Here is a 13,531-nt window from a genome sequence, read left to right on the forward strand (position 1 = left end):
TCAAAGCAATAAACATATTTAGTATGATATCAAGTACTTTTTACAGGGTAGCTACACATTTCTGATTGGCAATTACCTCCGCAACATTTAAGCGACCTTCTAATATGTTATCAGTAGTTATTTCTATGGAACGGGTGAGGTTTAAATCAGCTGTAATGGCGTTTAAGGAAAAATTGGGAAACATGGAATGTATTTGCATTGCCTAAAATAAAATACAAGAAAAGCATGTTAATACTGCATGGACATACAACGCCTTCTATTGTGCGGTAATGGAGGATCTATCAAAAATAATAATACCATGGCTTCGGTTTGGTGTGGCATCATCATTTCGCGATTGCTAGTAACTTCAACAGAGAAGCTAGGCATCCAACTAGCGATTCGTGACCCTATACAAGAAATAGTGCCACACAATATTTAGTCAATAAATTAAAGACAGATCTAAAATGGCTAGCAAAATCATTCAGCTGTCTCAATACACGTACCATCGAAATGAAAATAATGATTCCTATTAATATTTATAAAGGAAAAGAAGATTAGTTCAAGCAAATTGTATGCCTTACACTTTCCATTTTAAGAATTCAACGAAATCCAAATAGACTAACCGTGCATTAACTACTGCAGGATGCCGATCCGAATCAGTTGATAGTCGACCTAAATTTCCATCTGCCCCCGCTGCTTGACCATGCATAGAGTAAGGACCTTCCTGATACCTGCTGTCAACATGTTGAGTATCCGGACATATATCTGCCAACGAAAGTCGACATGTCGGACATGTTGTATCTTGTTCTAACCATGACTGCAAACAAGAACTAGACAAAAATAATACACACAATCATTATGGGTCCTTCAATTGCTTAATCAAGTATGATCAAAAAATCATACGGATATCTAGCACTATTCGTACAAGCTGTATCTTGGAATGCAGCATTAATACCTGTGGAACAAGTGTGTACACGGCAATTTTCTAGCACTTTCCAGCTTTTCCCAACATATTGCACACTTTTGATGCTCTTTCAATTCTTCAGGTGTTGCCATTGAAAACCTAGAGTAAATATTTATGATTAGATACATAACACGTAATCTAGTAATAATGACATTCTTAATAGCAATATTCCAAAGTGCACAGTGAAATCATAGAAATATTGGGGCCGTACTTTGCTTCCATATTCGTCATAACCCGTACATAGTTTTGGTGTTTAGCCACCCGTCGTCGAAACTCGTAAAATAGAAAACGCATCTGCATGCATATAATCAAACTTGCAATGCTTAGGAAGAAATTAGTCCAAATCTATTGGGAAAGGGTACAAACAAGCCACGTGTTTATTTCTTATTTACAAACTCCATAAACTGTAACTGCATTTGTGTACCAAACTAAGAGATTTTCTACCTACCAACATGTGAAGATGATGGAAAAAATCAATAAAAATTGCAGCCAATTCAATGACTAGTTCGGTATAATATAAATAAGTGCCACGATTCTCCCAAACACCTTCATGACCAATATCCCACAGGTGAATGCCATATCTTTGATGTTAATTGAAAACAAAATATTATCTATTCATGAATAACTACACTATTTCTCAGTCGATACACTATAGAAAATTAATCCATCCGTCTGTTATTAAACCACCAAAGATTGTTAACACTATTTCATAACTATTTTTATAGTACCTTATAAGACAATTCAACGCATTTAAGGCCAACAGAAAACACTATTGGAATGAGAAAATATCAAACGATCACAGTTAGCATAGCCGATAACCGATATATGGCAATTACAGTATATTGTTTTTGGCTATTATAATATCTAAAAAATAATTTCAACCAACAACACTATAAAAGACAGAATTAAGAAAATATAAATCACTTACCTCAACGATCATAAAGGCAAAGGTATTTAATCCGACTTCTAACCCAACATGATAGGATATACCCATTAAAGTAAAGCATGAACCCAAGATACCCAGCAATAATAATAAAACACGTCCATGTGTGCCAGTATTGAATGTAGCAGAAAAAGTTAACTAAAAAGTATAGAAGGAATATTGCTAGAGTTTCTGCTTTAGAATTAGTGTACTTTATTTTCTATAAATCATTTCCGATAAGTAGGTCCTATGCTAAACGTACAGTATATAGCGACTTGCATACATTTTAGTGTTTGTAATGAAGTAGCTCTTATAGCATTAAGTAAAACAATTGCTCTAGTAATCAGGAGGAAGTACTCACATAATCAAAACGATCACGGCATAATTGCGTAAAAAAGTGTAAAAATCCCACCAAGGAAAACCAAGCACACCACATTCCTACTTCGCTTAGTTTCTGTACATTTAAAACTCCAAATATGAAGATAAACTTATAAAAGACAAAATTCCAAAATTTGTCCTTCAAGTGCTGTAAAAAGACAATGATAAAGTAATTTTAGCAAGCAAACGCAAATGTCTAACTTTCAATAGCACTAGTAGAAATTGACATCAAGATCAATCCTAAAAAAATCATTTCTCACAGGCACACTGCACGGAAATTTGCATTAGGCCTCCAATTTTATGCTATGCACAAAGACGCAATAAAACTGAAATAATTCTAATCGAAGGAGGGAACAGTTGATTATTTCATTGACTAGAGCAATCGCTATCCTTCATTATGCTCCTTGTACTATCTATATTAACGTTGTTGAACATAGTGTACTACAGCAGTACAGTATAGACTAGTGATGAACAAGTGCGTCAGTAAAATTTCATTGTGCGGAAAGTTTAGTGGCAGTAAAATATAATTAATAAGAATATATTAATGAATGATTATTTACTCTTTCCGCGAAGAGACTGCATCTTGTATAAAATTCCGTACCAGTAAATGATTGATTGATCTTTTACAAGTACTGATATTATACGTAGCTAGGGATGTCAACATTGCCATCAATAATAAAATAATAATGCCTATCGTTTCTATTATAACGAGCTATACAATCATAATTGCACGGCTATTTAGTTCTAGGGCATAATATCCGAAAATAATGAGGAGAATCCGTATGTTATACGGCTATTACGATAAAGCAATAGTGTGAATCTAAATTAACATCACGGAATAAAAGCAGACTTTGCAAGTTCGAATCATACGTCATCTGGTGGAATCAGAGAATAGGCATGGAAGCGTATTTCAATACTTTTATAGACTACAGAGTAGCTTCAACTTCTTGATAGCCTAAAAATATCCCTCGTTTTATTCCACTTGATATAATACAGTAAAAAACTCGTAGAAAAGAAATATGCTCTACCAGGATCGCTTTCAATGACATGACTGTGCGGTAGAACTAATCGCAGCTAGATGCGGAACTACAGAAATAGTAATGTTACGACGATACCGATGGGGAAATTAACTTCCGTTTCAAAAGTTTTGAAACGATTTTTTCTTAAAGGGAGGCTATTTAATTTATGGAAGGGTATTACAATCGATGGCTTTTAATGTTTTATGAACCACTGTCAAAGTTTCCTCCTCTGACAGTGATAGAATTTAACTACAGATGTCAACCTTGGGTATACGTATTTAGCACATGCAAATCATGAAATGCCTTCAACCGATGAAATTAGGACAAATAAAGTCGTAGTATATGACTCTAATAAAGCAAAACATGATTTTAAAAAAGAGAAGAAGTGATAGACACATTCACATAACCAAGATAAGGATCAGAAAATGAGAGAAAAAAATAATAAATTTGCCCATCTACGCTGCTATCGCTCTGATACAAAAACATAACTGGTGTAACCATACGGTACTTGAGTAGGCAACATAAATATACTCTATATGGTAATCGTCTCCGCCTAACTGCGGTATAGTACTATGCTCTAATTCCCTTTTTTGCAATCATCGGTATGTGCCCAAAGTATGAACATCCGGGTAAACATTTTCTTTACATCAGCACTTTAATTGGAAATCAATCTAATGTACCAGTATTTCTAATATTAGTGTGGACAATACTATTTGTAATTAAGCCTAAAGTACGTTCAGGAATAAGATAGTCTTGCTGGTGATATTAGATAAAAATCAACACAACAACTACTTTTAATAGAAAGACACAAGAGTGACAATATTATAATTATGAACCATGATCGAGGCAAGGCAAGAAGAACGTCAATTAATATCTATGTCAAACTGTTGTAGCAATCAGTTGATCATGAAAGCTAACCATTTTAGCAGTATTCAATGCTAAATTCTTCAGTGAGTATTTTTACCTGTTGTTCGCTAACACGAAGTTCGCCAAAAACCACTTTTTGCACCAATCGAGCTACTAGGAATAGTGTACAGTACGCCATATTGACTACCACCTGATTTGTTTTGAAAAGTAAATTAATTAAAAAAAGGAACCATGAATATCGTTGATTATCCTGAATAGGAATTGCTATACACACTACGATATTAAGTCATTACAATCAAAATAAAATGATGATCGTAGTTATAAACAACTAGTACTGCAATTTTTGAACAACACATTTCTGGAAATGATCAGATGATATCCTCTAATCATTGTCACTACGTATGCAGCAAGTACTTCATTACTTAGAGGTAGTGTAGGAATAGAGAATTTGGAACAATAACATTTGATAATCACGGTAAACGTTGTGATGAACAATCATCGAGGTTCTTTTACCTCTATCACTACTGTACAGTGTACATACAGTCCATGAGTTAATCAAGAAGAAAGTAATCTACTTTGCAATGTTATGCAATTTTAAACAACTGTTTGTATGACAAGTAGAGAGACTAACCCAAACACACCACAGCTCTTCCAGCATGACCGAAGCAGTTTGTGTCCATGAAAGCATCAATGTCTGTTCAGGCTTTGGGTGAAAACAATCGAGATTGGATTTGTTGAGGCCATCAAAGCTTGTCGATTCATGCAAAAAGCGGGAATGAGATACTTCACGAGCATAATATACCGATGCTAGGAATAATCCAAGGCTAAATATAGAATAGGTACGTAAGGTAGGTACTGGGATACTTTCCACTCCTAAAGACGGCATGATCGACTATTGGCGTAGATAGAATAGAAGCGTTTTGGTGAAGAAATCAACACATCGATTATCGACGTTGTAGTAGGCAAAATGATACAATGTAGACTGTAGAAGAACAAATCAATTCGTTGTTGCGGGTATCGCAGTATTTCTTTGACAGTCGACTGGCAGAAAATTGGAAATCTAAATCATCATAATGATAAGCAATAGAATGACAAAGTGAGTCTTTGGTGCAATGCACATGTAAGCTAATTATTTGCAATTTGGACCTGATTGATTGATCATTTTACAATTCTTCGATTGTAGTACATGGATGAAGAAATAGAGCGCGATATTCATTCTACAGTACATTAATTGAAGTCGAGTACAATAATAGGGTTGGAAATAGAATAATATTATTATTGCCTACAGTATATGAATATCCTATTGTACTATTCAAACTATGAAGGAGGAAGATGTTGGCGACACCAATAACAAATACAGTCGTCCACATTTCTTGAAAATGCAGAATAAAGGCTAATAAGGAAATGGAGAAAAAGGTTGAAAACCGTCAAGTACTGTACAATATGCTATTTTTCATCATGCTCATCCAACTACAATCGATCTTATGGTGAAATGAAGCAAAAAGTGCAAGTCTATGATGACCACTTGCAAGTGGTTTGTCTTTCGTCATCATAACATTACTATTAGGATGGGAAGAGTTGAAAAAATCCAAAACATTTACCTCATTAATTGTCATCAATGTCAAGGCAATCGATTTGGATTGTATTGATACACCAGCAGCAATCCAAGGGTTTCCCCCCAAAGAAGCAAATCGATCGATGATCCAACTTGGTTAATAATTTTCCTAGACTACCCTGACGTTGTAATAAGTCTGGTGAGTTGTTGTAATAGTCAGCTCAAATTAGTTAATTGCGTAAAAGAAGATTTTATCTAGTCCACGATGATAAAAAGTTGAACAGATTAATTCATCATCAATGGCTTGAAAAGTTGTTTTGGTCCGGCACGGATCGTCGAGTCATCATCATTGGACGTTGAACTGTATCGTTCGTGTACTGTACGGTAGGCTTCAAGGGTACGGTACACGATGGTACGCTACAGTGCTACACGATCGTACGCTTGCGCTCGACAATCGTGGTCTAGAGACACCTGAGGTGGTTTTTCTCGGTGGCGTGATGGTTTTGTCGTCGCCTTTCGTATCGATTGAAGTAGTACGGTGGTGTGTTGAAGACTCGGTGGAATCGACTGCGATACGTACCATGTTGTTTGACCCATAGGGGGGGGGGGGGTCTTGAACTTCTCCGTCATGTAGCCTGTAGCACGGCCCGAGTCCAGTCTGCAGTCTACAGTACAGTACTGTACTTTACAGTGCAGTGTACTGTACAAGTCGAGTCACTACGACGTGGCATTGACACCGACATGGCATGACCCAGCGGACCTTGCCAGGCATTACCGATCCCAGTTCACAGGGTTCAACACAATGATGTAAGTGAGTGGTGTCAATCTCCCGAACAGTGAAACTGCTGCATTTCATTCAGTCCGTACCGTCCGTACACTATGGGACTGCAACCACGACGCCACCATCCCATACAGTATCAAGGCACTAATTCTGACCTACAGTACGTACAGTACAGTACAGTACAGTATGCTACTTTATAGTGTACTGTACTGTACTGTGCCGGCCAGTTGTTGGTGGACCACATCAGACCTTGAAGACCTTGATTATTATTATTATTATTATTATTATAATGAGGGACTCTGGGGTCAAAGCAACACGGGGACATTCGTCAGTTAGAATAATTATAACAAATATCAATTTATTCTAATTATTATTCTAATTATCAATCCAAACCATCTTTCGCTTATTACTAAGTGCATCCAAAGTAGTCACAACGAAGTACACAGACTGTAGACTCATAACAATCATCATTGAAGAAGTGTCAATACGGAATGAAAAAAACACAACAAGATAGCGCTCAATTCATAACTAAGTAAACAAATATCTATAGAAAGAAGATCTAACAAGTACCGCATTCTTCTCCAATCCATCAGTGTTAAAATAACCATCTTGATGGACAAGCGTGTCAAAGTTATCCGTAAGCATTCTGCTCAAGTCGCTGAAATGATTGACAATTCAGCTAGCCCAAGCTTTTCAAACACCATTACATTACTAGTGGTCCGTATTCGAGTAAAGCACTGTACTGTACTCATCCACCCCCTCGTAATTATTCCATCATTCCAAGTAATGATGACATTATTAATGGATTAACTCAACGGTAAATGAAAATCAACCATCAGCCTATCTCAGTGTAGATTCACCAGTACACTGCATATCCAACCTTCTCTTTGCCTTGTAAGCATCATACTAATCTGGCAAATTTTGTATACCCACCCATCGATCAATACTGTTTCACAACTATCAGTTAGCATGCATTTATTAGTTCATTATAGAATGATAACAATCACAGAGTCAGTTAATAAACCGTCATGATTTATAAATACGGGATAAAGTGGCACAGTGAATCATTTGATATAGAGATTGTTCAAAAATATCAGTCCAATCCAACATACAATTGGCTAATGAAAAGAATCTTTACACTTGTAATTGACCAATCCATCAGCATGGGTTTATATTGTTTACGTTCTACTAGTTGAATAATTATGCACAACGTAAGAGTTAACATGATGTATAATGCATTTATACGCGTAGATTGGAAACGTAAAGTACTAACGCTTACGTCAGAAGTTGCTTAAAGCAATCATACGTAAGTCTTTCAATGATGATTGCATGCATTATCATTTTCTTGCTATAATAACAGTGATCGCAAGAATACAAATAGTATCATAAAGATTGATCAACAATAGGTATCTGTTAGATAATATAAAATTTCAAATACATGATTCATAGACCAGGATACAGCAAAATTAAATTATTTGTATAACAAGTTCGCAGGCGCACATTAGCTAAAATGTCAGTCAACAAAAATTACACATTTACAAATAATACAACTAATGCTAATTCGTAAATCGTAAGAATTGAACAAATTGGATTCTGGTCTAATTGGAACAGTAGTTAAAAATTACCAATTGGCTCTAGAGACTACAGTTTCAGAGCTCATAGACATGCTAAGATAGACTGTAAATTTTGCTTATATCGCCAAGAATTTGTTACAGTTTTTGCATCAAGATTTTATCTGCGGCGCAAGTATGATGACTGAAACCTCAACTTGTACATTGAAATGCAATTATACGTCTGCCTGAAGCAATCGAGACGGTAATGCAACTTTCTCACCAGGTTTGAATGCTGGCATTCCAAGGTAGGGACAGCTTGAGCATCGAAAGGCATCTCCTAAATAACACTAATGAATAGAATAAGGAATTACGCTTGAGGAGCCACTGTAAGCTACGGCTCGTAATAATAGTAATAAGATCAATATGAATAAAATGCATTGGTTGCTGTATACAGTATCATATCAAATTGCAGTCATCAGGTTATATTCCTATTTAAAAACATACACTGCCGCACGAAGAAACGGGGTTCCCATTGGTCTTCTTTTCGCTTTCGATTTCTTCAGCTAAGCCACATGAACTATTACAAGTAGAATACATAGATGCAGCTAATGTTACTAATGACGATCCAATAGCAGTTTAAGCTAATAAAGTATTAAGAGTTGACAGCACATCCTGTCACTACAAACCAATTTTTGCAGGCTTTTCGCTTTTTTTTAGCTGAATCGCATTCTTGACCTGTTTTTGTGATATTGAAAATAGCAATTATGACACTAAATAATTAAGTTACTGTAGACCAATAATGGGAAGTTTCAACATATGAAATAAATTCATCACAATATACTAATAGCAATGATAAAACAGACACGATTATTTGAATAAACTGTTTAGGAAAATACCGAAAATCTCTCATTTCGTAATCCTATTGTACAACTGATGTAATTGAAGTGATTACGTGGAAACAGTAACTTTGTAATATAACCCCCAAATAGCGTAAATAGTAATCACTGGCATTATTACTAATTTAATTTCTTAAGTAACACGCAAACGCTAATAATAAACTATGTACTCGTAAAGACGTACTTCTCAACGATGACGGATCGGGCTTCAAAAAGTCGTCTTCCTCAATGAGTGTGTTTTCATCGATAATATCCTAACCAATTGCAGTCATAAAAAATAGTTAAAATTAAAGCTCACTATACGCGTAAATAAATAGTAAGAATAATTGATAATATCAATATCTGCTAACAATATCATCATCCACAAAATCTTGAGATGACAACGTCCACATTTTTGCAGTCTCCATTTTCGAGTTGCCACCTAGTGAAATACAAGACACCATTACGATATCTATTTCATAACCACCCTTATGGGTGTTCCCCAGTTGAAACATTTTCGTTTATACTATCAGTATTGAATTATTATGCTGGACGATACCTAATGAGATTTTATTAGCAAATGGTAGCGCAGCGGAAGAACCAATTTCAAAATTGGGCTTGCGAGCATTTACCTATGGACAACACGAAACAATTTTAGGCAACATTTAAGTTTACAAGTACTGTAGAGCGACGAAATCCATGCCATGATCAATTTTATATAATGGGAATTAAATACCTTTACAGTTGCATTGTCTTCTGCTACCTAGAAGGCAAAGTGTATACAACGAGAGATTAATTTTATGACAATATTACTACCCATATACTTTAAAAGTACTAAAAATGGTTTTAAGAACATCCTGGAACGAAAATGACGTTGGATTTTTTTTTCAATCAAGACTGTAATTCCTTCAAAAGTTGTAACACAAAAGACACACTCATATACGAGTAAAGACTCGTATATAGATTTCTCATTTACAATGGATAGAAAGTGGCACGCATTATACCAACGTACGTAAAGGAGAAAGTTGTAGACTTACTATACCCATTCGTAGATAAATAACATTTATAACATAGGAAAATCATGATTTCAAATTTCGAACTGTACTAGGCTAACGTGAAAATTTGTGCTTATTCGTAGATAAATAACTTTTATAACATAGGAAAATGCATGATTTCAAATTTCGAACTGTACTAGGCTAACGTGAAAATTTGTGCTCGAAGACTTCAATTATCATTAATCGTTCTGTTCATCTCCCCTCCCCCAAAATGTTGAAAAATCTCAAGATTGAAAGAAATTATTATAGCTATATCATACAGAATCTATTCTGGAAATACGTACATGTCATTCCAAGCAATGCATAATCTCAACATTACTTACTATGGATATATTGGTAAATCCTGCCAAAATTAATTCACTTCTAATTTGGTCAGACGGTGAGGTATCTCTTAATAAACATTTGCAATCTGGCTTTAACATTTTTAGAATCTGTGCTAACTGTTCCGAAGTATGCTTGCAACAGTAACTTGATACAACATTGGAAAGGGCGACATCAAACGTTGATGATCCATAAGAAGCTGAAAGATAAAATGAAGATTAAACGTGTTCAATACTACACAAGGAGGGCTAAATTAGCTAATATGGCACAATGGAAACGGATATGTTGTGTAATTGACATTGCTACAATATATGAAATCCATAGTTGTATGTTTATAACATGTTTACTGTCGATTAGGCACTCTAAAACCGTGCCATTGGCGATTCTTACTATATTAGTATAGTAAGCACACCATCACAGTAATCAAAGTGCAAACTCACTTAATATGTAACCTACGACGATTGTGGTTACACACGTATACTTTGAATAAATTGAGTTCATTGCTCTTTTACAGACTTTACTAAAACGTTCTAACAAAATCACCACTAAGAGTTCATTATCATCATTATTAACATTGCAATACGTCAAATTATACATTCTCAAATTCACCGATACAGAATAATTGATGATTCAACGAGCAAGATTACTTTGATCCGTTTCCCAATCAATCTAGTCCTGCCTGTAAGTACTGTACTTTAAATTTGTGACCTTATTTTAAGCAGATTTCTTTCCATAACGATCATGCTGATCAAGTGAAATTGTACAGTGTTAATAGACTTGTACATCATTGACAACCAATTGGAACATTTTCAAGACGATATCACCATGTCTTGCTGAATTTCTACAGTATACTGTCCAATTGGTCGAAAGGGCAACAATATCGACTCAAGCTCTTACGTAAGTCATGCTCTCTTAGCATTAGCTATGCAACTAGAGATTGATTAGAGTCGCCATATTGGTCATACTATGTTGTACACCTTGGCGATTTCCAGCCATTCACAACATTGAATACAAAGTTAACATCGGCAATCTACTGTCTTATTGGATGCTGTACTGGATGACTTTTAGTAGTGTAGGCAGTGCCTTCATGGTCAAACTGACCATGGAAGGAGATCTCCACTCGTCAAGCTATGGACAAATGGAAAGTACTTTTTCATTGCTGATTGACTCTTGATCATTCAATAGGTTTGTAACTTACGTACATTGAGATAGTCGGTTGATATTTTCCACGGCTACAGTACCATTAGTACCTACTCTTTCTCGTAGTGAAGAAGTAAAATTGGCCAATGTATCCAGTTGACCACCTTGACTCCATACCAAAAGGACAGATTGGCCGTTACTGACTAAATGACTCACGCTCTCCATGAATGATAATATCGTTGAAGGAGATTACTGTACTGCAGCTCAAAATTGTACAACTTCTTTGTTTTGATTTGGCACCCGCACTTTGTTGAATAGAAATGGATGCAGTAAGAATTGAAAAGGAATAGACAGAATTGGATCAACGACACTTTCCTAGATGGACGAAAATGGCTGCAGCTGTTGAGAACTGTTGCTCACATCGGACATGGAAGTAGACTGGTGGATTGGATCGCTGCTTCACCTCACTTGTGTGAAACGAACTGTGGTTGAGGCTTTTGACGAACGTGACTCAGTAAAAATGGTTTGTTTACAGTATGTCGTGCTGTCCTGGCCTGGACTACTGTACCAGGTCAGAGCATTGAAGACAAGTCGCTGACTACACTTGTAACTTACGAGGTGCATCTCGTGTGGGCTGTGCTGGCTGTGTTTCAGCACAGTACAGTATACAGTACTCTATGTACACATTTAATTGTACAGTGTACAGTACATACTGTACAGTACAGTACTGTACTGAAAGTGCAATCCTATTGTTGATTACAGTGTACAGTGTACAGTACTTTGTACACTTCGGGTTACGGTGTACTGTACAGTACAGTACAGTACACATTTAATTGTACAGTACAGTACTGTACTGTACTGAAAGTGCAATCCTATTAATAGTTGATTACAGTGTACAGTGTACAGTACTGCACTATTTTACAATACAAAGTACTGTATTCTTCGGCTTACGGTGTACAGTACTATACTGTACACTGTGGGTTAGGGTGTACTGTACTGTACTGTACTGCTATCACTGCGCGTCATTCCAGTGCTACACTTGAAATCAACACATGTCACCTAGTAAGTAAAGTCAACTGTCACCTACAGTACTGTACTGTACAGTGTACAGTACTGTAACTACTGTACCTACTGTAGACATCACCCATACAAATGCTTATACCTTGAGAACCTTACAGTACTGTACGTCGCTGTACTGTACTGTACTGCTATCACTGCGCGTCATTCCAACCGCTACACTTGAAATCAACACCTGTCACCTGTCGCCGCACCACTTCATCCATTTCATCGACCTTGCCTGTCAACAAATTCACAGCAAGAAAGATTCGCCATGGGACGAAAAGATATTGCCAATTCTACACCAATCCAACAATATCGTCAAAAATTAGGTAAACTGCAGTCTACTTGTTCTTCTATTGCCTTGGTTTTACCTACGATATCCAACAAAATAGAAATTCTTTGAGCTTGAAGTCCATACATGCATAAATCCACCTTGAATCCAGTGTGGAAACAATGTTGACTTGGAAATGGTGAATTCGGCAAGTGATACCAGTAGTATCTATCATATTACTGCTGAGAAGAGTAGTCGTCCATTTTAGGTGTTGCTGGTGATCGATAGTTCTTTCACTTGGTAATGTTTTATCCGCTTGAAATATGGACTAGTTGAACCTAGAAGCACGACCTGTTGTAGAAACAGCCACGATGCATGTTTCTCCTACATTCCCTTGAAGGAATGAGCACACTGAGTGAGCAACCTTCGCCTTATTACAGTACTCTGCTAGAATAGGATGATGACCGGTGAGAAGAGTAGTTGTCCATTTTAGGTGTTGCTGGTCATCGATAGTTCTTTCACTTGGTAGTGTTTTATTCGCTTTGGATATGGACTAGTTAAACCTAGAAGTACGACCTGTTGTAGAAACGGCCACGATGCATGTTTCTTCTACATTCGCTTGAAGGAATGAGCACACTAAGTGAGCAACCTTCGCCTTATTACAGTACTCTGCTAGACTATTATCATTGCCGTGCTGACGTCGCATCACTGGCATGGCTGCTATGTGCTTTATAACATAGACAGTCCTGTCATCATCATTAGGGACAGTCACTCTGTTTGCATTCCTCCTCA

At 36.4% G+C, this 13,531-nt stretch overlaps 2 protein-coding genes across 2 annotated transcripts; both read right to left on the minus strand.

The window, feature by feature from the left end:
- Positions 1-40: 40 nt before the first annotated feature.
- TRIADDRAFT_24155 (uncharacterized protein) lies at positions 41-4,331 on the minus strand (the record flags this gene model as incomplete). Its single annotated transcript, XM_002112078.1, has 12 exons — positions 41-202; positions 298-386; positions 483-505; positions 603-615; positions 652-809; positions 935-1,042; positions 1,155-1,288; positions 1,392-1,524; positions 1,672-1,712; positions 1,872-2,024; positions 2,227-2,391; positions 4,227-4,331. Coding segments are annotated over 12 exons (1,284 nt in total), but the record flags the coding sequence as incomplete, so codon positions are not given.
- A 3,920-nt stretch (positions 4,332-8,251) lies between these two features.
- On the minus strand, positions 8,252-11,634 carry TRIADDRAFT_55827 (uncharacterized protein; the record flags this gene model as incomplete). The annotated part of the gene is made up of 9 exons (XM_002112079.1): positions 8,252-8,365; positions 8,523-8,595; positions 8,705-8,753; positions 9,099-9,168; positions 9,265-9,335; positions 9,453-9,525; positions 9,630-9,656; positions 10,272-10,468; positions 11,472-11,634. The coding sequence occupies 9 exons, from the start codon at positions 11,632-11,634 to the stop codon at positions 8,252-8,254; spliced, it is 837 nt and encodes a 278-aa protein (XP_002112115.1).
- Between the last annotated feature and the right edge of the window lie 1,897 nt (positions 11,635-13,531).

Source organism: Trichoplax adhaerens, genomic scaffold, assembly GCF_000150275.1.
Source record: "Trichoplax adhaerens TRIADscaffold_4 genomic scaffold, whole genome shotgun sequence".
NCBI classification, from domain to species: Eukaryota; Metazoa; Placozoa; class Uniplacotomia; order Trichoplacea; family Trichoplacidae; genus Trichoplax; species Trichoplax adhaerens.